At 38.1% G+C, this 22,630-nt stretch overlaps 1 protein-coding gene across 1 annotated transcript; it reads left to right on the top strand.

Annotated features, from left to right (window-relative positions):
- Nucleotides 1-5,341: 5,341 nt before the first annotated feature.
- On the top strand, nucleotides 5,342-16,662 carry pde11al (phosphodiesterase 11a, like). The gene is made up of 20 exons (XM_063486189.1): nucleotides 5,342-6,199; nucleotides 6,967-7,125; nucleotides 8,198-8,287; nucleotides 8,516-8,656; nucleotides 8,839-8,903; nucleotides 9,076-9,196; nucleotides 9,344-9,419; nucleotides 9,505-9,572; nucleotides 9,680-9,772; nucleotides 11,791-11,841; nucleotides 12,017-12,163; nucleotides 12,250-12,357; nucleotides 12,494-12,603; nucleotides 12,684-12,774; nucleotides 13,566-13,666; nucleotides 13,813-13,890; nucleotides 13,983-14,046; nucleotides 14,993-15,067; nucleotides 15,142-15,225; nucleotides 15,317-16,662. Exons 1-20 carry the CDS (start codon nucleotides 5,426-5,428, stop codon nucleotides 15,560-15,562), a joined length of 2,742 nt encoding a protein of 913 aa, XP_063342259.1. The 5' UTR covers nucleotides 5,342-5,425; the 3' UTR covers nucleotides 15,563-16,662.
- The last annotated feature ends 5,968 nt before the right edge of the window (nucleotides 16,663-22,630 follow it).

The raw sequence follows: 22,630 nt of genomic DNA, 5'->3' as shown, positions 1-22,630 counted from the left end.
AGAAAAGAACCTATTATTTAATTGCATCTTTAGGCACTTTATTGCTAGTAGCTATCATTTGTTTCTATGTCTTTAGATGAATCTATGAAAAATGCCAGCAGTAACACTAGGTGATCCCCCCCCCCCCCCCCCCCCCCCCCCCCCCCCAAAATATCTACATCAGATGAACAAGAACTGCAAGTTATGTCCTGAAGCAAAAGGAAAAAATCCATGAAAGACCTGAAACAGGACCCGAGAGATGCATCTGGCCTTTCGGTTGATCTGTTTACTGTCCTGAAATGATCTCAGTGGAAGTGTGGCTGTCAAGAAGCCCTCCTTAAGGAAGGGAAACAAGGAGAAGAAGGCTGAGGTATGGCAAATTCTACAATAACTCCCCTGAAAAAGTGGCAACAGGTCTTATGGAGTGATAATTTCCAGCCATCTGCAAACCATGGGACAAAAAGTAGCTAACATCCAAAGAAAGGCTTTGAATCTCAAAGAAGCCTGGACAGCTACTTAAAGAAATAAAAATATCATTGGATCTATTTCCCATTTTCATAGAAAAACATGAAGTGTGGGGCAGCCTAAGACTTTTGTGCAGTATTTTATATATACAGTGACTAATCTTCTAGAGTATACTTGCTGTTTAATCATTAATTAATATAAATTACTATTTTCGTAATATTAACTTACCTGGACAGTGGTATGAAGGAAGTCCAGAGAAGTTCCGAGTATCTGTTTGTAATGAACACACACGGGCAAATGTCTTGTTTCAGATAAAGGTGAACATTTTAAAGCCTTTTTTTGACTGAACAGGATGATCTCCTCTTTGCTTTTGACCAAAGAGGTGGGTTTGAATTCCTGGGACAGGCAGAGTGACAGTGTTACAAACAATAGGGTCAGAGTGAGCGACACCCAATCCAGCCCACTGTGTGTAGTACTGATGTCACTTAAAAGCAACTGTAAAACTAACCTAACTAAACACTGACTACTCTAAGACCAGTGCGATATAATTTTTACAGTTCTTTAAGCGTTATTGTTCAAGAATCAAGTCTCAGCTGATTTACTAATATTAGCTACAATCACTGCTAAGAACGCCCATCATCCAGTCATCGAGTGTGGATCTGATAATATTACGCATTCACAGCTCAGTGAATGGGTGCAAAGAAAATGAAGCTGGCTCTGACTAGCACACACCGACACCAGATACAAGCTGTGCGACTGGTGTTCGGTTGCAGGAGTCGTATTTCGTTGTGTCCATTCCTGCGCAACACAAAGACTGAAATAGATCCAGATTATGCACATTAGTGAATGCCCCCAAACTGTCCATCAAACTTACATTTGATGGACAGTGTTGGCATGCCAAAAAGTAACAGGCGCCTATTGAATGATAGCGCTTTAGAGAAAACCTCTAAAGTTCTTTCAAAAATTTTCTTTGGACATTAGCTGCTTTTGCACTTACTTTTAGTCCAGTCCTTGTACCTGATTGTTTTCAGAGGAATGTCTAATTGTTAATTAAGCCATTAAACACAGACCTATTCAGTCACTGAGGGGATTAACCAGTGTTGTGTCTACACATAACAGACAACAATATCTGAGTCTCATGTCCTTAAGAAATAGGGAAAAAAATATCCAGCAAAGACTCAAGCAGGATTTGAGTGATGCATTTGGCTCTTGGTCCATCTACTGTTCACTGAAGTCTCATAAGAAATGGGCTCAGTGGAAGGGAGGCTGTCATTAAGCTTTACACAAGAACTGCACGGAAAATTTGTGTCAACCAGTTTGATGGATCAAGATTTGATCAAAGGTTTAAGTTCAAATTGTCATCAATATGTACAGAGGAGATCAGGAGAGCGATACCACAGTGAGTGTGTACAAAACACAGTGGAGGCTCCATCATGGTTTGGGGAAATATTTCAGGAAGTGTTGTTGGGGACTTGATGGAATTGATGGAATTATGAACACAAAAAAGTACAGTCAGATTTTCATCCACTATGCAACAGCTTCTTTTTTCAATATGACAATGATCCCAAACACACTGTTAATGCAATAAAAGCATACCTGGATGGAATAACACACAATTAAACTGTGAGTCATGGATTGGCCTCCCCAGAGCTCAGACCTTAACATTATTGAAGCAGTGTGGGATCATTTTGACAGAGAACAAAACAAAAAAGCAGCCAACATCCAAGAAGAGCTTTGAATGTCCTTCAAGAAGCCTGGGGAACTATTTCTGAAGACTTTAAAGAAATGACACGAAACTTTGCCTAAGAGAGTTCAGGCTGTGTTTGGATTATACCAAATATTGACTGTCAGCCTTGATAGAATTATACACACTGCTGTTTTACCATATACGTGGTATTTCCTTGTAAATTCCTGCACTTACTTCCTGTTAAAGAAATAAGGGTGATTGAAAAACTTTTATTCCTGCTGAGCCAGCCCTTTCATGTGTAATGATAGCAAATTGATATAATCCTTCAATTTTCCTTTTCACACTTGTCCCCAAAACAATTACATTCGTTTTTAATTTGAAAACAAGATTTATGATATTAAACCCCCTGAAAATGTTTCTTTATTATGTAACATAAAATATTTATGGCTAAATAAGTAACAACAAAACATAGGCATATTACATTTAAAGCTGCTGTGATATGCTCTGCCTTTATGCACAGTGACCAAAAGGCCACTACGGCATTAGGTTCACATTCAGATGTTACTGGATCCAGATTTGCTTAATATGTGAAAATTATGGGAGAGACCTTTCCAGACCAGACCAACTCTCAAATAAAACAACAAAAATGGTTTGAACCACTGCAAACACTCTATTATTCATGCAGGGTCTTTTTTATGCCTAATAGTAAGAAGTTTATTGAAGAATACACACTACATCCAGAAACCTGAAAATTGCATTAAAATACCAGTTTTTCAATCAATGCGTGCGGCTGCCTTTTATTGAACGCGATTTGGACTGCTTTCCAAGCAGCAAACTTTTTCCTTGTTTGTTAACTCACAAGACCCATTCTGCATTCTGCTTTTTAATTGGGATTCTCAAGAGACCTTGTCCAAAGTCTCAGCAAAACACGCAAGTCCTATCAAGCAGCATAAGCTAAGTCCAGTAACCAATTACCCTGCTCTGGCCCAGCAGAGCCGCCGCTCTCTCTCCGGATTACAGTTCCCGCTGCTGCATTATAAATGTGCAGCTGCAGTGCTTTCCCTAATATTAGGTTATTGTGCAGATGGAAGTTGACGGTTAGTGGATGATTTGCAACAACAACAACAGGAAACCAGCCTTATCTGTAGCTCTCATGCCAACAACTTCAGACACATTGTGAAAAATTAGCTCACCACTTTCCAAAGGAAAATCATGTGACATTTGTTGATAACTAACTTCACAAAAAAATAACCTCACTGGTCAAAACCTGTTAAAGGAGAGCAGAAATTAAACTTCACCTTCTAACCTCTGAAAGCCACAAGTGAAGCTAAAGACTGTCAGGTCTCATCAGCTTTGCTGTGCCAATTATGTCGTAGTAATATGGCTTTTAGCAATTTTATTAAGCTATCTTACCCTGCAAACACAGCACAATCAGACACAAACAAAATTTAGCTTCAGTACAAACAGATAAGGTCTCAGAATTACAGCCAGAAAACTTAATAACATCTAACAAAGTTAAAAATGTTCAAAGTTAAAAGTGAGGGAGGCAATTCATTGTTAAAGTCTGCAACCAAGAAATGCCTTCATGAATGGAAACACAGAGATTGGTTTACAGCAAGATGTTTACACTCAGTAAAAGATTAGACTTTGCCACAAACCAGATAAAGGAGGCTACATTATCTGACAAATGAAACAAAGATTAAACTGTACTAGAATAATGGGAGAAGAGAAGTATGGAGAAGGAAAGAAACAGCTAATGATCTGACAAACATGGTGGCATGTGCATATATGGCTGCCAGTGGAACCGGGTCACTGGTGTTTATTGATGATGTGGCTGCTGATTAATCGAGAAGTGCACAGGGCTATATAACCTGCTCAAACAACACTTCACAGTGGGAAATGGATAATGACTTAAAATCAGATTTAGTGGTGTACAGAGGAAAAACGACAAAAAAATAAATAAAAATGTTACTTTCTAACTGCTGAAAAAAGAGAATGTGTTGATGGTTGAAAGACAGACACACACACACTGACTCTTGCACTGGTCTTTGGTGCCCAGTTACAAATCCGTCCTTGTCTTGTTGGCGGACTATAAGCTTTCTGAAAGGGCTTATGAAGACATTCATGATGTTTCTTTCATGTGAGCTGAGAATGAAAGAATAAAAGATGAACCTGTGAACTCACACTTCAAAGCTCACAGCTCGGGAGAATTTTTCTTTAATTTCATGTTTCAGGAAACACACACACACACACACACACACACACACACACACACACACACACACACACACACACACACACACACACACACACACACACAAACACACACATATTTCACAATCACAGAGCACAGTGTGTGGGCATGTGTGTGTGTGTGTGTGTGTGGGTGTGTGTGCGTGAGACTCCAAGGTAACGTTTGTCAGTACAATGAAATTTTTTTAAATGAAATTACATCATTTTTCCTCATTTGCATAGAGTTGCTTGGGGAAAAATGTGGTAAATTAACAGATTTTATTTAAATGTTTTCATTTTCATTCTCCAACTATTCAGTCACATTCTGTTAGCTGAGAGGCAAGTGCCCTTGAGTTATTCAGAGCTGTTCATAAAGCTCTATCTATCTATCTATCTATCTATCTATCTATCTATCTATCTATCTATCTATCTATCTATCTATCTATCTATCTATCTATCTATCTATCTATCTATCTATCTATCTATCTATCTATCTATCTATCTATCACATTTAAAATACAATGTGCATGTTTACTTTGGCCATCTGTTCAAACAGCTTCATTATTCAAATGTACATTAAAAACAGCGTTTTGCCTGTAAATGTAACTGAAACATCACTGACTTTATGGTGAGCTGAGTGTCTCTGGTGGTATAGAATAAAGAGAGGCACTAAAGACACTGCCCTGCAGTTGTCTTTTCTTTTCTTTTCTTTTTCTTTTTTTTTTTTTATTGCTGGGGAGAATGTAGGCGCTGTGTTTTTCCACACCTCTGCATACTATTCCACAGAAATCCCCGGAGAAACAGCTCAATCTCTCGTTTGACGGACAGCTGTATAGCTCGTCTCTTGTGAAAAGTGAATTTATTTGACCACTTCTGCTGCCTGTATTTTGGGGGAGAACAAGGGGCACTATACTGGGTCATACTAGGAATGCATAAAAAAATGTTTTGAGATCATCACTTCTCTGTGAAGCTCGACTGTAGCTGCCTCACTCCCTCACTCCCATCTAACTCCTGCTCTGTTACATTTAAGAATCTCATTTGGTCTTCACAGCTGCTTTCACTATGACAGCGTTTGACTTCTCGGATATAGAGGCGTTTTTGGATTGCCACCCGGATCTGTTCGAGGAGTATCTCGTTCGGAAAGCCAAATGTGACCAGGTTAGCAGGTGGTTGAAGGAGCATCAGCCGTCGAAAGTGTCCTCTGTCGAGGAGAAGCGGGGCGCTGCCATGGACCCACTGTGGCCGACCAGTGCTGACGGACTCCGGCGCAGATCGTCCCACATGGAGCTGCGACGGAACTTTGCTCGGTCCAAAGCTACCACTGCACACTGGACATACGACGAGCATGTGAGCTTGAGCGAACACGAGTCCCAGTCCAGCATGAGGCGCCGTGCGCTCCTGCGTAAAGCCAGTTCACTGCCTCCGACTACCGCGCACATCCTGAGCGCCCTGCTGGAGTCCAGGGTCAATGTGCCTCAGTACGCATCCAGCGCCATTGACTATAAATACAGACTTAAAGAAACCAACGAGAGGGAGTTTTTCTTAGAGCTCGTGAAAGATATCTCCAACGAGTTGGACTTAACAAATCTGAGTTATAAGATCCTGATCAATGTCTGCATTCTTGTGGATGCAGACAGGTGTTCACTTTTCCTCGTTGAAGGACCCCCTCACAAGAGGACTCTGGTTTCCAAGTTCTTTGATGTGCACTCAGGCACCACAGTCAGACCATCATCTAGCACTCTTAACTCCAATGAAGTGCAAGTGCCATGGGGGAAAGGCATCATTGGATATGTGGCAGAGCACGGGGAGACTGTAAACATCTCAAACGCATATGAGGTAAAGTGTACACCGTTATGATAATTAGAATTTGTATTCTTAATTTATGTGCGTCCTTAAGCTGGCGAATATCAGTACATGATGATGTCGGGTATTGGACCCGAGTTTTGTAGTAGTAAAAGAAAAATTTCTGCAATACACATCGGGTTTCAGGTCCACCTTCAGCTACATTCCCAAGTTAAAAGCATCCACAAATGTGTGTCTTCTTTGAAGTAATGGGACTTTTTTTGTTTTTGTTTTTGCTAGCAGAGGTATTCAGGTGTTAGCAAAACTGTCCCACTCCTCAGAACTTCAACTGCGCACGTTGTTCCGAATACGAAATGGGGGTTGTTTTGGATACAAAAAATACAATAGTCAAAGAAAAGGAAAACCAATCACTATATTTTTTTCCCACAAACCAAATCTGGTATTATATGCTAGACTTGAGCACCGCATCATTATATCATCGCCCTGGGCTGCTTGGGAAACTAAGGAAACATGATGATGTATCCTCCTGCGATCCACTACTCCAGCGGCATAGTTACGTGTCAGTGAGGGGTACAAGAGTCTCTCTGCTTATAGTAAAAACAGTTTCATCCAACAGAGACTCAAATTTACAAGCCCAAGAGTCAGACCTAAACGCTGCGGATGCTTTATCATAGGCTTTACGAGACAAACGCGCATATGGTGAAGGAATGTAGAGCTGGGATGTGTGTGTGTTTTTTTTAATGTGGACTCCTGTCAATAAATATGTAATAACCTGTATGTTTATATGACCACAATTCCAGGATCACCGCTTCAGTGACGAGATTGACAAGCTGACCGGGTACAAGACTCAGTCCATCCTCTGTATGGCCATCTGCAACAGTGATGGAGAAGTCATAGGTGTTGTACAAGCTATTAACAAAAATCCAATCGGCACCCCATTTACTGAGGATGACGAGAAGGTGAGGCTCTGTTATGCTGAAGAGAAGAAAATCATTCGCCTGTCGTACCAGCGGGCTTCACATTCATATATATTACACCCTATTCATCTTCTTCAATATTACTGATCGCGCCATTAAGGGCATTTAACGAGGGAGTTAAATTTAACTGGTGCATCGTGTACTCCACTACCCAACACTAACACTTGCCATGCAACTGGAAATATTGTTTGTAATTTGCATCTTAATGGCTGTGGAGAGGGGTAAAGTGTTCCCTTGGAATCAAAACACAAGAAAATGGAAGAGAAGAGGTCAAGCTTTTACTCAAGCGTGGAGCATTAAATACGTTTGCCTGTGCATACACCCAGTAAGAAAAGTGTTACTTTCAGTTGCTCCCTGTTCATCCAGTTGAAACGGGCTTACTAGAATATACGTGTGTTATAGCTTCATTTACGGTTCCACTGCTTATGAGTACAATTTAATTCTCAGAGTTTGCTGACGAGAAAATAATATTTCGTACATCATGGAGATTGGAGGGTTTGGTAAATCAAAAACAAAACAAAAACAAAAAACTGCATCAATGCTGATATTTGCAGTTTGTAAAAATCATCAGTCTGCGTGCAGACCAGTTGCACTGAGAAATTCATCCACAAGGTGGCAGAAAAAACTTGTGGAAATAAATACATTGTGAATCCGTATAGTATGCTCTCTCGCTCAACTTCAAAGAAGCTGTGAGCGATTTAAGCTTTTTTTCAAGTGTATATAAAACCAAACCCTAAATATAACTTTGGCAGAGCAACATCAGAAACTATTTATCAGCAACAAAGACTGTAAAAATAGGGAGGAGAAAAAGCTTGATCAGGCAGCTTGTCCAGACATTTTAAGGCCCTTGATGTCTTACTAAATCTCTTTCTATGAATCAATACTTCATTAACAGCAAATCTATTTGAGAGAAATTTGCACTGACAAGCAGCTGACTCCATCATGATCTTTGTATGCGCATTTACTCTTTCTGGTTCTCTTATTCGGCTTTATTTCATTATTAGCATGCAGAGATTGTGCATGCCTTTCTCCACTTTTTTGTGCTTTCATTCAGGTGCTGCAGATGTATCTACCATTCTGTGGAATATCGATTTCCAATGCTAAGTTGTTTTCAGAGTCTCGCAAGGAGTATGAAAGGAGCAGGGTGAGAAGTTTTAAACTGTGCATTTACAAAAACATAACTGAACACAATAATCACTCCAAAACACATTAACATGCTGTATGGTTGCCTTTCACAGATGTATTTAGTTATTAGTTTAATCAAAAAGTTAGGCTTACATTAACTTCAGCAGCATGATATTCTATCAGGAATGTGGAAATATGTTTGTGTCATGAACAAATGAAGTTACAGTGTTTATTGTTGCTGCCACAGGCTTTGCTGGAGGTGGTCAATGACCTGTTTGAGGAACAGACCGACCTGGAAAAGATTGTCAGGAAGATCATGCAGCGAGCGCTGACTCTGCTGCAGTGTGAACGTTGCTCTGTGCTTCTTCTGGAGGACATTGACTCACCTGTGAGACCTTTTTTTTTTTTTTAAATTCCTCACAGATTCATCTGCTGCTTGATTTTCAGTGTAGAACTAAACTAAAGTCATTATAACTTTTTTTTAACCTGATTCTCATGGTAAATTCTTCCATATTTAATTTGCTGAATGACTTTACTTCTGATTGCAGTGATATATGATTTTTCTCATAGGTTGTGAAGTTCTCAAAGACATTTGAGCTCATGTCTCCTTTGTGCAATGTGGACCGTGACATCAGGTTAAAGAGATTTTGCTCATAGATCTCTACTGCAGAATTACAATAAACACAAATATGATTAACATTAAAAGAAGACTTGCATTTCAGTGAGACAAAATTTGTAGTCAGTGTTTCTGTGTATTAATGTCTGCACATGACTGTTGTTTCCTCTTTGTAATACTGCCCACATCAGCATGGAGAAGTTATCCTGTTCTGACTGGCTAATCAATAACAGTATTGCTGAGCTGGTGGCTTCAACAGGACTGCCTGTTAACATCAGTGATGTGTGTCAGGACCCACGCTTTGATGCTGAGGTATGCACAGTGTAGTGTATTTATCAGATCTGAGGCTTTCATTTAAAAAACAGTCAGATAATATGAGCCATTTGCACTGTTGTTATCACTGCAAGAACACCCCCCCCCCCCCCAAAAAAAAGGAAAAAATGGCTTCTGTCTTTGCAGGCAGATCAAGCTTCAGGGTTTCATATCAGATCAGTGTTATGTGTTCCTATCTGGAATCGAACTCATCAGATAATTGGTAAGTGAACCAGAAAATAATCAGTTTTGTTTCACTGGAAATGAGTCCTCATGTTATAGTCATGATTTATGTATATTTTCCACAGGGGTTGCACAAATTCTGAACCGCCTGGACAGGAAGACCTTCGATGATGCAGATCAGAGGCTATTTGAGGTTAAGCTACACTAGCAACCTTCTGTTTGGTCTGCACTGTGACGCTCTAGATCTGCAGGTTCTTTTCATGTTTCATATTTTTCCTCTGGCCTATTGTTTGTGTGCAGGCATTTGTGATATTCTGTGGCCTTGGAATCAACAACACAATGATGTACAATCAAGTTAAGAAGACATGGGCCAAACAGTCTGTAGCACTGGATGTAAGCCTGTTCTTCTACCCATCACTCTATGTCTCTCTGGAGGATAAAAGATATTTATATATCTTTTTCTATACAATAATTTCTTCTTTTTTGTCATGTGCCAGTTTTCTTTTATGTTTTCTTTTATGTTTTGATGCTTCCATGTAATCCATCCATCCATTTTCTTAAACAGTTCTCTAACTAGGGTTGCAGAGGAGTTGAAGCCTTTCTAGTTGACACAGGAGAGTGGTGGTTTACACAAGTTATCAGTCTATCAAATGGCTAGTATAATCTGATATCAATTCAAATCAATGTTATTTATATTGTGTAAGTTCACAACTACAGTTGCATCAAAGTTGGAGTAAAGACCCAACAAAAATAGAAAGAAAACCCCATCAATCACACAACCCTAAATAAGGAAGCACTTTATAAGAGTACGAAGGAAAAAGGGGGCCTGAAAGCTGAAGGTTCTGCCTACCATTCTACTTATAGAAACTCTACAAATAAAAAGTAGGCCAGCAGCCTGATAGAAAAGTGCGCTGTTAGGAAAATATGGTACTGTAATTTGATGTATATTTACTACTACCTTCTATGTACATTTACCTGATTACTTTGTATGTAAGGAAATTTATTTTTAATTCTATTCTAAATTTAACAGTGAGCCAGTGAAGAGAAACTAATATGGGAGATATATGATCTCTCTTTCTGGTCCCTGTCAGTACTCTTGTTTCAGCATTTTGGATCAACTGAAGGTTTTTCAGGGAGCTTTTAGAGTGCCCTAAAAATAATGAACTACAATAGTAATAGTATTAGGTAAATGCATGAACTAGCTTTTCAGCATCACTTTGAAACAGAGTATTGCTAATTTTAGAGATACAGGGCAGTGTGAATGAGTAAATAAAGCTGAGTGTCATCTGCATAGCAATGGAAATATCTGTAATGTCTTCTAATTATACAGCCTAAGGGAAGCATGTAAAATATAAAAAGTATTGATACCAGCATGCAACGCTGTGGAGCTCCATGACTAACTTTTATGTGTAACTCCCCATTTACACACACAAATTGGAATCTATCAGATAGAGTCACGCTATTGCAGAGCTGAATTCCTTTAATACTTCCGGTGTGTTCTGATCTCTGCAGTAAAATACTATGGTCAATGGTATCAATAACAACATAAGCTACAGCAATAATCCAATAAACTCTTATTCATAAATGAGTTTATATTTATTGTGGGAAAAAAAGCAAACTTCAATAAACCTAATGTTTTATATGTACAAAAAATGCTAAAAGAAGTTATTTTATCTCCAAAATTGTAAGATATTACAAATTACTAAGCAATTTGGGAGTAGTATTAGAAATATGTGGTATATACGAAAAAAAAAAAATTAATTTTCAGTTACACTACTCTGAAATGAAAACATATTTTAGGACACACAGTAAAATGAATTCAAACTACCTGTATGAGAAATTATCGATTTCAGAAAAATGCTGTGTCACCACTGTTACTGCTAATCTTAGCAGAGGCTCTTTACATTCATTGGTGTCTCAGTCTGCGTTCTGTTCCAGTGCCCAGTATCTAACCTGAGCAGTCACATTATCCTCAGCAAACATGATTCCTCTTCTCTACCATAAATATTTTAGTTGCTTTTAAATTATTAATGATAAATACACGTGCAGGTCTGCTCAGTTTTCATCAACACAGACAACAGACAACAAACACAGCTGTATTTCTGTCACACAATCTTTGATGTTTCTTTGATCACCTGAAGGATTTTTTTGTGATTAGAGAAGCCAAAATATAGCAACAAATTGGCTTTAAAAGCAGATGCATATTTACTTTGATCTTGATTACATAGGACGGTGAACACGAATAAAAAACATCAACACTCTTGGTAAATATTAATTATCTTGTTTAGCAGTGAGTGTACATTAGAGAGCTAGTCTTATGTTATTTAGGCCATCCCTTCATGACATCACCTCACTATCTGGGACAGTTTTTTTGAATACGTCAGTGTTTTGCATTATTTTCTGTTTTTCAGATGTTGTCCTATCACGCTACCTGCTCCAAGGTAGAAGTTGACAGACTGAAGGTAATGAAAGAAAAACATTATATTATATTAATGCATAAAGGCACTATACCAACATCAGGAAAATAGTGAAATATGTCAGTAGATAAAGGTGCAACGTAAACTGGAAAGTTGTTTGCCTATGCTGTCATCCTTCAGTGGCACTCTGTGACTGACAGCACTGTCCTCTCCCCCTAAGGCTGCCAAGATCCCCCTGAGCAGTGAGTTAGGCATTGATGAGTTTCACTTTAACGACTTTTCATTGGACAACGACGCCATGATCACGGCTTCTCTCAGGATGTTTCTGGAACTTGGTGTTGTCCAAAAGTTTAAAATTGACTATGAGGTAAGGCCATGAAATGTGCCTTGTAATATGCATGCTTATCCATCCATACATAAACATATTCATACCTTCTGTCTATCTGTCTGTAGGTTTTGTGCCGCTGGCTTCTGACTGTGAGGAAGAACTATCGAACTGTGGCATACCATAACTGGAGGCATGCTTTCAATGTGTCGCAGTGCATGTTCGTTATGATCACGGTAAATTTCAACATAGAGCAAAAAAAGTCAGACGTATATCTTTAAAGAAAGCAATGATGTAAAGTTGTTTTGCATGAAACAGAATAGATTTAAAATTACTTGGTAAGAATGTGGCCGTCTGCTTTGCATTGTGTAGACAGCAAGTTTCCAGGATGTCCTGTCAGATGCAGAGATATTGGCACTGATGGTTGGCTGTTTGTGCCATGACTTAGACCACCGAGGCACCAACAATGCATTTCAAGCTAAGTACGCCACAGAGGCCTGCGGATTTTGGAACTGGTGTCTTGTTGATGCAGAGAAGTGTAACTACTCTGTTGTTCCTGCAGGACAGGTTCTGCTCTGGCCCTGCTTTACGGGACATCAGCTACCCTGGAGCATCATCACTTCAACCATGCAGTCATGATCCTGCAAAGTGAGGTCAGGCTAATATTTTTATATTTTTTGATAAAGTCCATGTAATTCTTATGTTTTTGCAGAGGTTTCTTTTTTTATCTTAGTAGTTTGCTTTCCTTGTTCAAGGTTCTGTAACTTCCAGCTGATAAAATAAAATAATATTTACTTAATCCTTAATGAAATCTTGATGATTAATTTGAATAAATAACGTCATATGGTGTCAGTTAGATAGATAAATAAATATTTTTTTCTTTATTTTCTTATAGATAGCAGTTTGAATATGAAATGAAAATACCAGAGTCAAAAAATCAAGGACAGACATGTGTATTTTTGAAATGTTATTTAATCAGCTCAATTGTGGATCAGTAATACATGCTACAGCCTGAGGCTAGTCTGCAATTTCTGTCCCTTTAGATTAAACTAAACATCAGCTCAGCAAGGAAACACATTCAAAATAATAGAAAACACAAATACACAGACTGCATTCAATTTAAAAGTGTTGGACTGAGACCATTAGGCTAACAGAAAGCCACTGTTTAAAGAGTATGAGTAAAGTCAAGAGGCTGCTTTGTCTCAGGTGAAAATCAGTTTGATCATTGGGATCCGTGTTTTTTATCGATTTCTTTTAGCAGCGGACAGAGAAAGTCCAAACACGCTGCTAATTAACATTTCTAAAGGGAGCTTCTTTTGACAGTGAGCAATGACTTTACCGGTGCATTGGATTTAAGGAGACATTTTAGCCACTATTACTCATCCTCGCCTGGTTTTGCGTGTGTACCTACTGTATTGCATGCTATTGTGTTTTTATTTCACAGGGTCACAATATCTTTGCAAACCTAAGCTCTAAAGAGTATAGCAACATGATGCAACTATTGAAGCAGGCTATTCTCTCCACAGACCTTACTTTGCACTTTGAGTAAGTGTTGTTTTTTTTTCCTCACAGCATTCAAGGCCAAAATAGTTTGTGATTTATAAACTTACATACGTCATTATAAATTATTGGATGACAAATTGTGCTTCAACTTTTTTTTTCTGTCCTTGATTATCTCTTTTAATTGCAAGGCGCAGAACCAAGTTTTTTGAATATGTTCTGTCTGGAGAGTTCAGCTGGACTGATGAAGGACACAGAGAAGTTCTTAGGTTTCTACATTTATACACAAATAAATCAAAATAACACGAACTATAATTGAATAAAAAAAAGAGATGGAAATGAGCTTTAATGTCATCAACAGGTCTATGTTGATGACAGCATGTGATCTGGGTGCAGTCACTCGTCCCTGGAAGATATCTAAACAGGTTTGAGCCTTTCACTATCCCTTCATCCAGGCTGCTAATGTTTTAATCACTGATAGTAATTATTAACGCAGCTGCTCTTGCTATGTACTGCAGCTTGCAGGAGTCGACTTCCTTGTGCTGCATGTGTAGCTGGTAGATAGGATTATGGGTCCGAATGGCCAGAAAGGATGCTAGGTTGTGTACATGACTTTATACACCAGGGCATTGTGATATTTTTAGAAGCTGCATTTATAATAACCCTTATTGTGATACATCATTTTTTTTTCAATATATGTTAAGAAGTACATTATGTTACTCTGGATATTGGAATACAACCAAAGAAGGTCTTTTCCATACACTCTGGAATATGCACTTGCTTCCTAGTGGCCCTGAGCCATGGCTATATTAAGAGGATTCTTATAATATATCCATGTCATGAATATGTTACAGGTACAGGACACTGGAGGATAGATTAGATTAAAAAAATCCAACTAAGGTAGTGCCACAAACATCGCTTCAGTTTCTTTGGGACTTTTCCAAAAAGAGCATAAGGGCACTTCATAAAGGCCATTTAAAAAAGCTTTTTTTGCACCCTTGACCCATACAGTTCTATCTAGGTCAAGGATGCATGTTTCCTAGAGCTTTCTCATTAAATTAAATTAGCTCAATAATCAATTTACTTAATTTTACTTGGACACAAACACTCATTTGATTTTTTTTATACACAACCAAATTATATTTCCAAAGCTTAGTTTACAGTCCTGTGCATGTGTTTTTTTCTAAAATATGCAGGTCATGCGTTAGTATGACCCATAATAGTACCATACTAAAAGAAAGATAATTGTTCTTCTCATTTAATTTAAATTAAAATAAGGACAAAATAGCAAAATACGTTTAAGCCATTATTAACAGCAAACTGGTACATCATTTTTAGAGTTAACTAATTTGTTTCCCTCGATGTCCACAGGTTGCAGAGCTGGTTACAAGTGAATTCTTCGAGCAAGGTGATAGGGAGAGGTCAGAGCTTAAGTTAATCCCAGCAGTAAGTAAGAAAGCTTTAAAAGTCAGTCACACAATTTTCCACAATTTTCTTAATATAACAAGATCTCTCTCTAGGCCATCTTTGACCGCAATCGCAAAGATGAACTACCTGCCTTACAGCTTGAATGGATTGATGGGATCTGTAAACCTCTTTACCAGGTCAGACAACCCTTTATGATTTAAGTTAAGCATTTAGGTCTTATGAAAAGGTAATAGTAATTAAACTATTAATATCATTCTTTCTCTCCAGGCACTGCTGAAACTCAACAGAAAGTTACAGCCAATGATGGATGGCATCGATGCCAATCGAAAGAAATGGCAGGATCTCTGCTCATCCTATCAGCAGACACGCAGAGCTTCGGTGTCTAATCAGAGTACAGAATCAGGTCAGAACACTGAGTCAGGTGAAGAAGATGGAGAAAACAATGAAAACCTAGAGTCTAGAGAAACTGTGAAACCAGTCGAAAACTCACTGTTTGGGTCAAAGTGCAGTTAGGATCAAAGATGCAGAAAAAACAAGGAGGTGGAAACATAGCATCTGCAGGAAAGAAGTAAAATAAGCTAAGTGTTTGGCAAGCTTTGCATTAAGTCGAAAACATTCAAATGTCCTCTAATTTGATAAGAAATGCACTACCCACTATTGGTAAATGAAATGCAGCTTTCATCTGCTAGGTGTCCCAAGCACTACGTTAAACTCAGGACTGAGCTTTATCCCTACTGGTCAGACTCCCTCAGACCTATGTATCTATGCTATCTGAGAGCTTGTCATGGGATGAATGAGAATTGAATAAGAATGAAGGATGAATAAGAAACCAAAGAAGGTCTCTTAGTATTATAATATTTTTAATGGGAACTGTGTTAGGAATCCCAAAACTATTGGAATGCCTTTACAAAACAAAAAAGAATCACTGTGACAAATCATATAAATTGCAATTTAACACAATCATTACTGGAGCATGATTGTGTTCTGGATAAGGCTGTGGTACCTCAGTTGCAAGTCTTTGGCTATATGGTGTAATTTTCAGTGTTTGTGGGTTAATTGAACTCTTTGGCCATCTGCTTGTTGTGTGAAATACGTGTATTTTCTGGGGGAAAACAGGCAGATATGCGTCAAAGACTCAACAGGAGGTCAGTGTTAAAATTTAAAGTCTGCTGGCTTGTTGTATGCGCGTGTCTGTGTGTGAGTCTGTGTTATATCATGGTTAGGTAGCTATTTAATGGGTCTTAAAATAATTTATTGCAGCGGGATAGTTTAATTTCCAGACTCATAAAATGTTTAATGAATGCTCACTTGATTGAGAAAAATACATGAATGTCTAGTAAGTCCATGTCCATGTGTTCAGTTCAGTGTTAGATCTACTTTCTCTTTACATGTGCCCCAACTGTAAGCTACTAATTTTATTGTTTACTGTCTTTAAACTACACACAGTGGGATGAGTTTGTCTTACTCTCACTAAAAAAGAAGACTTCTCAGTGCCCGTACTATGGCCTTTACAAGATTTCAGTGTTGCTCATATATAATATGGAAAAATATCCAACTGGAAGTTTCATAAAGCAGATTGTGTACATACAGTATATACGGTGCCATGAAAAGTATTTTCCCCCTTACTGATTTCTAATCTTTGTGTATTTTTGTCACACTTACATGTTTCAGATAATCAAAGAAATGCTAAATGATGATTTCATTTATTAAGGAAAAAAGCTAGCCAAACCTAATCTATGTGAAGTCATGGCCTGCCTCATTGAAAATAATGAATATCATGAAAATAATTTGATTAACCGCATTTTCAAAAAAAAGAAAAAAGCTGAGTTCAGTTTCATGAGCTAAACCCAGAACTGATTACTACCAGACCTGTTGAATCAAGGAATCACTTAAATGGAACCTATTTGACAAAGTGAAGTAGGTTAAAAGACCTCAAAAAGCAACAGCTGAGAAACAAAGTGACCAACATCTATCAGTCTGGAAAGGGTTACAAAGCCTTTTCTGAAGCTTTAGGACTCCAGTGAACCACAGCGGTAAGGACCGCACTATCCACAAATGGAGAAAACTTGGAACAGTGGTGAACCTTCCTAACAAAATTACTCCAAGAGAGCATCGATCGCATCCAGGAGGTCACCAAAGAACCCAGAATTGCATCTAAAGAACCGCAGGCCTCACTTGCCTCACTTGCCTCACTTCAGGTCAGAGTTCATTATTCAACAATAAGAAAGAAACTAAACAAAAATGACATCCATGGGAGAACTCCAAGGAGAAAACCACTGCTGACCAGGAAGAGGACATAGCTGAGCTCACATTTGTCAAAACCTTGTGGACTGATGAAGCAAAAGTTGAACTTTTTAAAAAGGTTTGAGTCCCATTACACCTGACATAAAACTAACCATCATTTCAGGAAAGGAACATCATGCCAACAGTCAAACATGGTGGTGGTAGTGTGACGGTCTGGAGGTGCTCTCTGCTTCAGGACCTGGACGACTTGCTGTAACTGACTGAGCCATGAATTCTTCTGGTAAACCCTGGAGGAGAATGTCCAGCCATCAGTTTGTGCTCTAAAGCTCAAACGCAGTTAGGTTAAGCAGCAGGACAGTGATCCAAAACACGCCAGCAAGTCCAATGGCTCAAAAAAAAAAGAAAAAAAAAAAAAAGGAAAAACTGAAAATCAAGGTTTTGGAGTGTCAAATTGAATTGAAATTCAATTGAGATGCTTTCTTCATGCATGCTAACTCTCCAATCTCTCTGAATAAAAACTATTCTGCAAAGAAGAGTGGGCCAGAAGTTCTTAATAGCAATGTGAAAGACTCATTGCTAGCTATCACAAATGCTTAATTTCAGGTCCTGCTGCCAAGGGTGGCACAAACAGCTGTTTTGTTTAGGAGACAATTAATTTTTCAAATATGGCTGGGTAGGTACGGATGGCTTTTGTACCCTTAGTAAATGAAATCATTATTTTAAAACTGCATTTTGTATTTACTATTATTTCATAATATTATAATATTAAAATTTGTTTGATGGTTTGAAACATTTAAGTCTGAGGAATACAAAAACTAAGAAATCAGGAACGGAGCAAATACTCTTTCATGGCACTTTACGCTATGCTTTCATTTATTTGCTGATGCATGGTGATTATGTTGAAACTGCATGCATCACATTTAATATTGACGCTGGACATTATCTCGATGCCTTCGACTGCCCAATGAGATTTGTTTTGCATGAAAGTATTATAATGGAAATACGAAATGTTGCTACTGCACTACTGTTGTCGAGAACAGATACAGATTTCTATTTTAGATCACAAACTGTACCAAAATTATACATTCATTATTTTTCATACACCAGGCTCTATATTTATAATTATTCCCTAAAATAAATTCTTAGAGAAGACAGGACGGCGTTTCACTTCAGACAAAAGGGAGAGGCAAGTTTTAAATGTGTCTCCATCTGGTTTTGTGAATAAAACTCTGTGGCATGAAAACTGTTTGTTTGGTGTTTATGTAACCAGAGTTATGTCATAGCTATTGTTTAAAATTACAGTAGCTGCTTCTTTATATCAGACCGTCTGACAATTGTGAAGTTTACTGACATTCAGAAGGAGGAAGTAGCACCATGATGTGAATGTATTGTTACTGTTGTAAGGCTATTGGCAAAAAAATAAAATAAAATACATGAATAAATATGATAATCCATCAAGTACATTCTCCACTGTAAATGATATACACAATATGCCTAATGTGACAATGCTCTGTGCTTTCATATGTGGCCAAGGATGACGCTGATGCACTCTTTCATTGAAGCACATTGAGGCAGCTGAGATCCGGAAGATTATGAATCAATTAAACATGCAGTCCCCATGATTTATTAGCTTGCAAGAACAGTTTTAGCAGCAATTACTTGAAGTAAAAACTCACAGTTTGGGTTTGGATCATCTTCAAACTTTACAACAGTATACCAGGCCTTGGCGGAACTAAGCACCTAGGTTGGCTAAGCATTTGACCTTGATAGTCGCTGTTAGCGTCCAGTGTCAAAGTTGACCTTGAAAATTTTTTTAAGAAACAATATTGAGTAACATATCAAATGAAAGGGCACGGGGAAAGCTTTACAACACTAGTTTTATTTTTAATCACAATGATGCCATAACAGGCTGATGGGCTGCATTCTCTGAGTATTGTATTGTTATGAATTTAACATTTCAGATGCTAACTGAGGTCTGTAGACCCTGAAGTTTTTTGCAGTTTCTCGCAGCACTGCACAGTCTGACTTCATGGTGAATTTGCTTTGACGTCCATTCCTTATGTTGTGAAGATTGTGTTAACACACATCTAATTGGTCCAGACCAGCAAACTGCCAAACTTCTGTTTTTGCATTTGATAAGAAACAGCTTTCTGCTACATAAGCTCTTAATTTTTATGGAAAATCAGGGTGGATGTAGTTTTTCACATGGCTCCATAAAGGCCTGTTAACACTTTGTTTTTCACATGACTGTAGGTGTGGCTTCTCTCACTGTTGATAAAGACCAAACAGGTTACTTGTGCATATCTGCAGCATCACAGATAACAAAACAACAACATAAAAAATAGAATAAGAGTAAAGCGTTTTTGTTTGATTTTCTTGTGCATATGGATATTAATAGAGTTTACGTGACTGAAATAGACAGCATCTGTATTTATGATACGCTGTGGCTTTGAGATTTCCCTGTCTCTTTGGTATACTGAAGAACAACATGCAGAGCAACAATATCTCTTTTTACCTTTTTATATTTGACAGCACATAAGAAAAGACAAACTTGCACTTTCGTCTCAGGTGAAAGAGCAAAGTGACATGAAAGACTGCCAATGAGAAAAACACTCGTGGCCTGAAAAGTAACGATACAGGTTGAATCATCCGCAAAGCCTCAAAACAGAAGCTGGGCGTCATGGGGAGAACATTGTATAGAGATTCTTTACATATTCATACAGCCTCTGTTTAATCCTCTTATTGGTCTGTGGAGAGTGTTTGATGTTGATTTTAATAAGGTGAGGCAACAGTAGAAGCAGAAGTAATGTATAAAACCCAGTACAGCTTGATGCGTATCCAGCCGCCAGCTGCCAAGCCATAGCCAGACCCGGGCCTTAATCTATAATTTAACATGGATTGAGTTTATTCTCCTCAGGGTCCATGATCAGGGAGAACTGGATGGAGACAGGAGAGAGAGCCTTCCAACCTCATTTTTGATACAGAGTCTGGCTCCAGCACAGTCTTTGATCTCTCTGCTGCTCTCGCTTCCTCTTCGCTGCTTTTGGGTTTTTTTCTGTTTTTTTTTTGTTTTGTCTCCCTCACATACAGAAGCAGCATCTCTAACTCATATCCTGTCTGACATACTGTACTATAGGTACACACTGACAAAAAGATGCAGTGCATAAATGTCTGTGTGGAGAACAAACACCCCGAAGAGACGCGTGTAATGTTTAATAACCTTTAAGATATTTATATGCCTAGTTTATATTCTGAGTCATTTTTTATGAACCAGAGCTCAAAAAATAAAAACACATAATAAGAAATAACCTCTGAGAATGAGTTACAGTGAAGGTTTTAAACAGTGAGTGTAAACATTATCACAGTAATGAGATCGCTCCAACTGCTGCTTTGTAAATCTAGAGGAAATGTCCTTTATCCATTTTTAGAAACTAGATTGCCATGCAAATGTAATAGTGTGAAGCAGACTATAAATATTAATACACACTCTTACTAATGGTGGTGTACTAGAAATAGCTGTGTTCGCCTCATGATTATTTATTTGATTATGTGCAATTCTTTTTTACAATACAATGCCGGAACTCTATTATGAATTTTAAAGCAGACGGCACTTGTTGGGCATGCATCAGCGTGATGGCTTCAATAATCACATATTCAACACCACATCAAGTCTGAACACAGTAAACAAGAAACTTTGGGGGATAAAAAATTAAACCACTTCAGTGATTGTAAAACACTATTTGTTTACATTTACATTTACTGTACTTAGAGTACTACAGTACATACCTTGAGCCACTCCTCATTTCCATATATTTTTCTAGGAAAATGGAAAATAGGTGCAGTCATTTATTGAAACATGTGCAAAAACATTCATGAAATTGCAGGATATAGTGCAAAAACCCCCCAGAAGTTTCTGTAATTCCAAGGAGCTTGAAAGTCATTATTTGGCATGACCACTGTTATTCTTGAACACAGCCTGAACTCTGTTAGGCAGCTTTCTTGTCATTTCTTTAAGTAGTCTTCGGGAATAGTTCTCTGGGCCTCTTGAAGGATATTCGAAGCTCTTCTTTGGATGTTGGCTGCCTTTTGTCCCGTTTTCTGCCAAGATGATCCCACACTGCTTCAACAATGCTGAGGTCCGGGCTCCATAACTGATAGTGTTTCCACTGTGTGTTCTATCCATGTTTTACCTGCATTGGTCATGGGTTTGAGGTCATTATGTGGCTGAAAAATGAAGCTGTTGCTAATCAGATGCTTTCAGATGGTACTCCATGGTGGATCGATATCTGATGGTACTTCTCTGCATTTATGAGTCCATCGATTTTGACAAGATCTCCAACACCACTGGCTGAAATGCAGCCCCAAACCATGACAGAGCTTCCACAGATGATGATTTGATCCTGAGACCTGTTGTCATTGATTTTCACCTTATTGGTGCAGAAATACTATTTTATGTTTGTAACTGTGTTATCTTTGGAATTATTCATGGATTCATTTAAATAAATGAGAACAAATCATGTGTTTTTGTGACGGGCTGTTAGTAATAAATTGTCTAAAGATACAATTTAAACTTGTTTATTTGCTAAGTGGTCTTTTAAATGTAGACCCAACACTGATTCAACACAGAAACATTCCTCGACCACTTTAAATATTACAAAAAAGTCAGGAAGCAAAAGATAAAGAAATGAGCAGTGACTCAAGACTATTGCACTGTTTCTGTATGAAAGTAAAACAACAAAGTAGAAGCTAGTGTATTTACTTCCCCATCATTCCATGCTGACTTTAAGAATCTGCTTAGAAGTCAGAATATCTCATATCACTAAAAATAGATTTATAAAGTGTATTACTGGATTTGGAAACAGCAATGGATGAAAACATAATTTAAGGTCAATTTAGGAGTTGTTGTAAAGCTTTTGACCACCATATTTGCAAAATTATTCTTGCTTTTAGTAAAATACTTGTGCACTGTTTACACACATGAAGTCAGCCCATAAAAATGTCTGGTATTCTATTCAATTTACGCCATCTGCCAACAGACGCCATATATGAAATTCTCTAAATATGATGGCTGAATAAATGATTTTTCATTGGTTAGATGACTCATTATAGATCAAAATTGATGTTTGTGCATGCACAGTGTGGCTATTGTAGCTTTCAAAAGAAACTAGCAAAGAATTTTAATCATAACTTTAGTGACAGGAGACTAATATACTATTACTTCAGCTCAGATAGTGTTTTGCAGAGCTGTGGCTTAAGAGAAAATATACAACGAAGTGAAGGACACAGTCTCACAATGAAGCATGGTAAGTTTTTTACCTTGTGTTGTACTGTGGACAT

This window comes from Pelmatolapia mariae, linkage group LG10_11 (genome assembly GCF_036321145.2).
Source record: "Pelmatolapia mariae isolate MD_Pm_ZW linkage group LG10_11, Pm_UMD_F_2, whole genome shotgun sequence".
Taxonomy (NCBI): Eukaryota; Metazoa; Chordata; class Actinopteri; order Cichliformes; family Cichlidae; genus Pelmatolapia; species Pelmatolapia mariae.
Note: the sequence above shows the minus strand (reverse complement) of the source record. Positions and strands in the feature narration are given on the sequence as shown.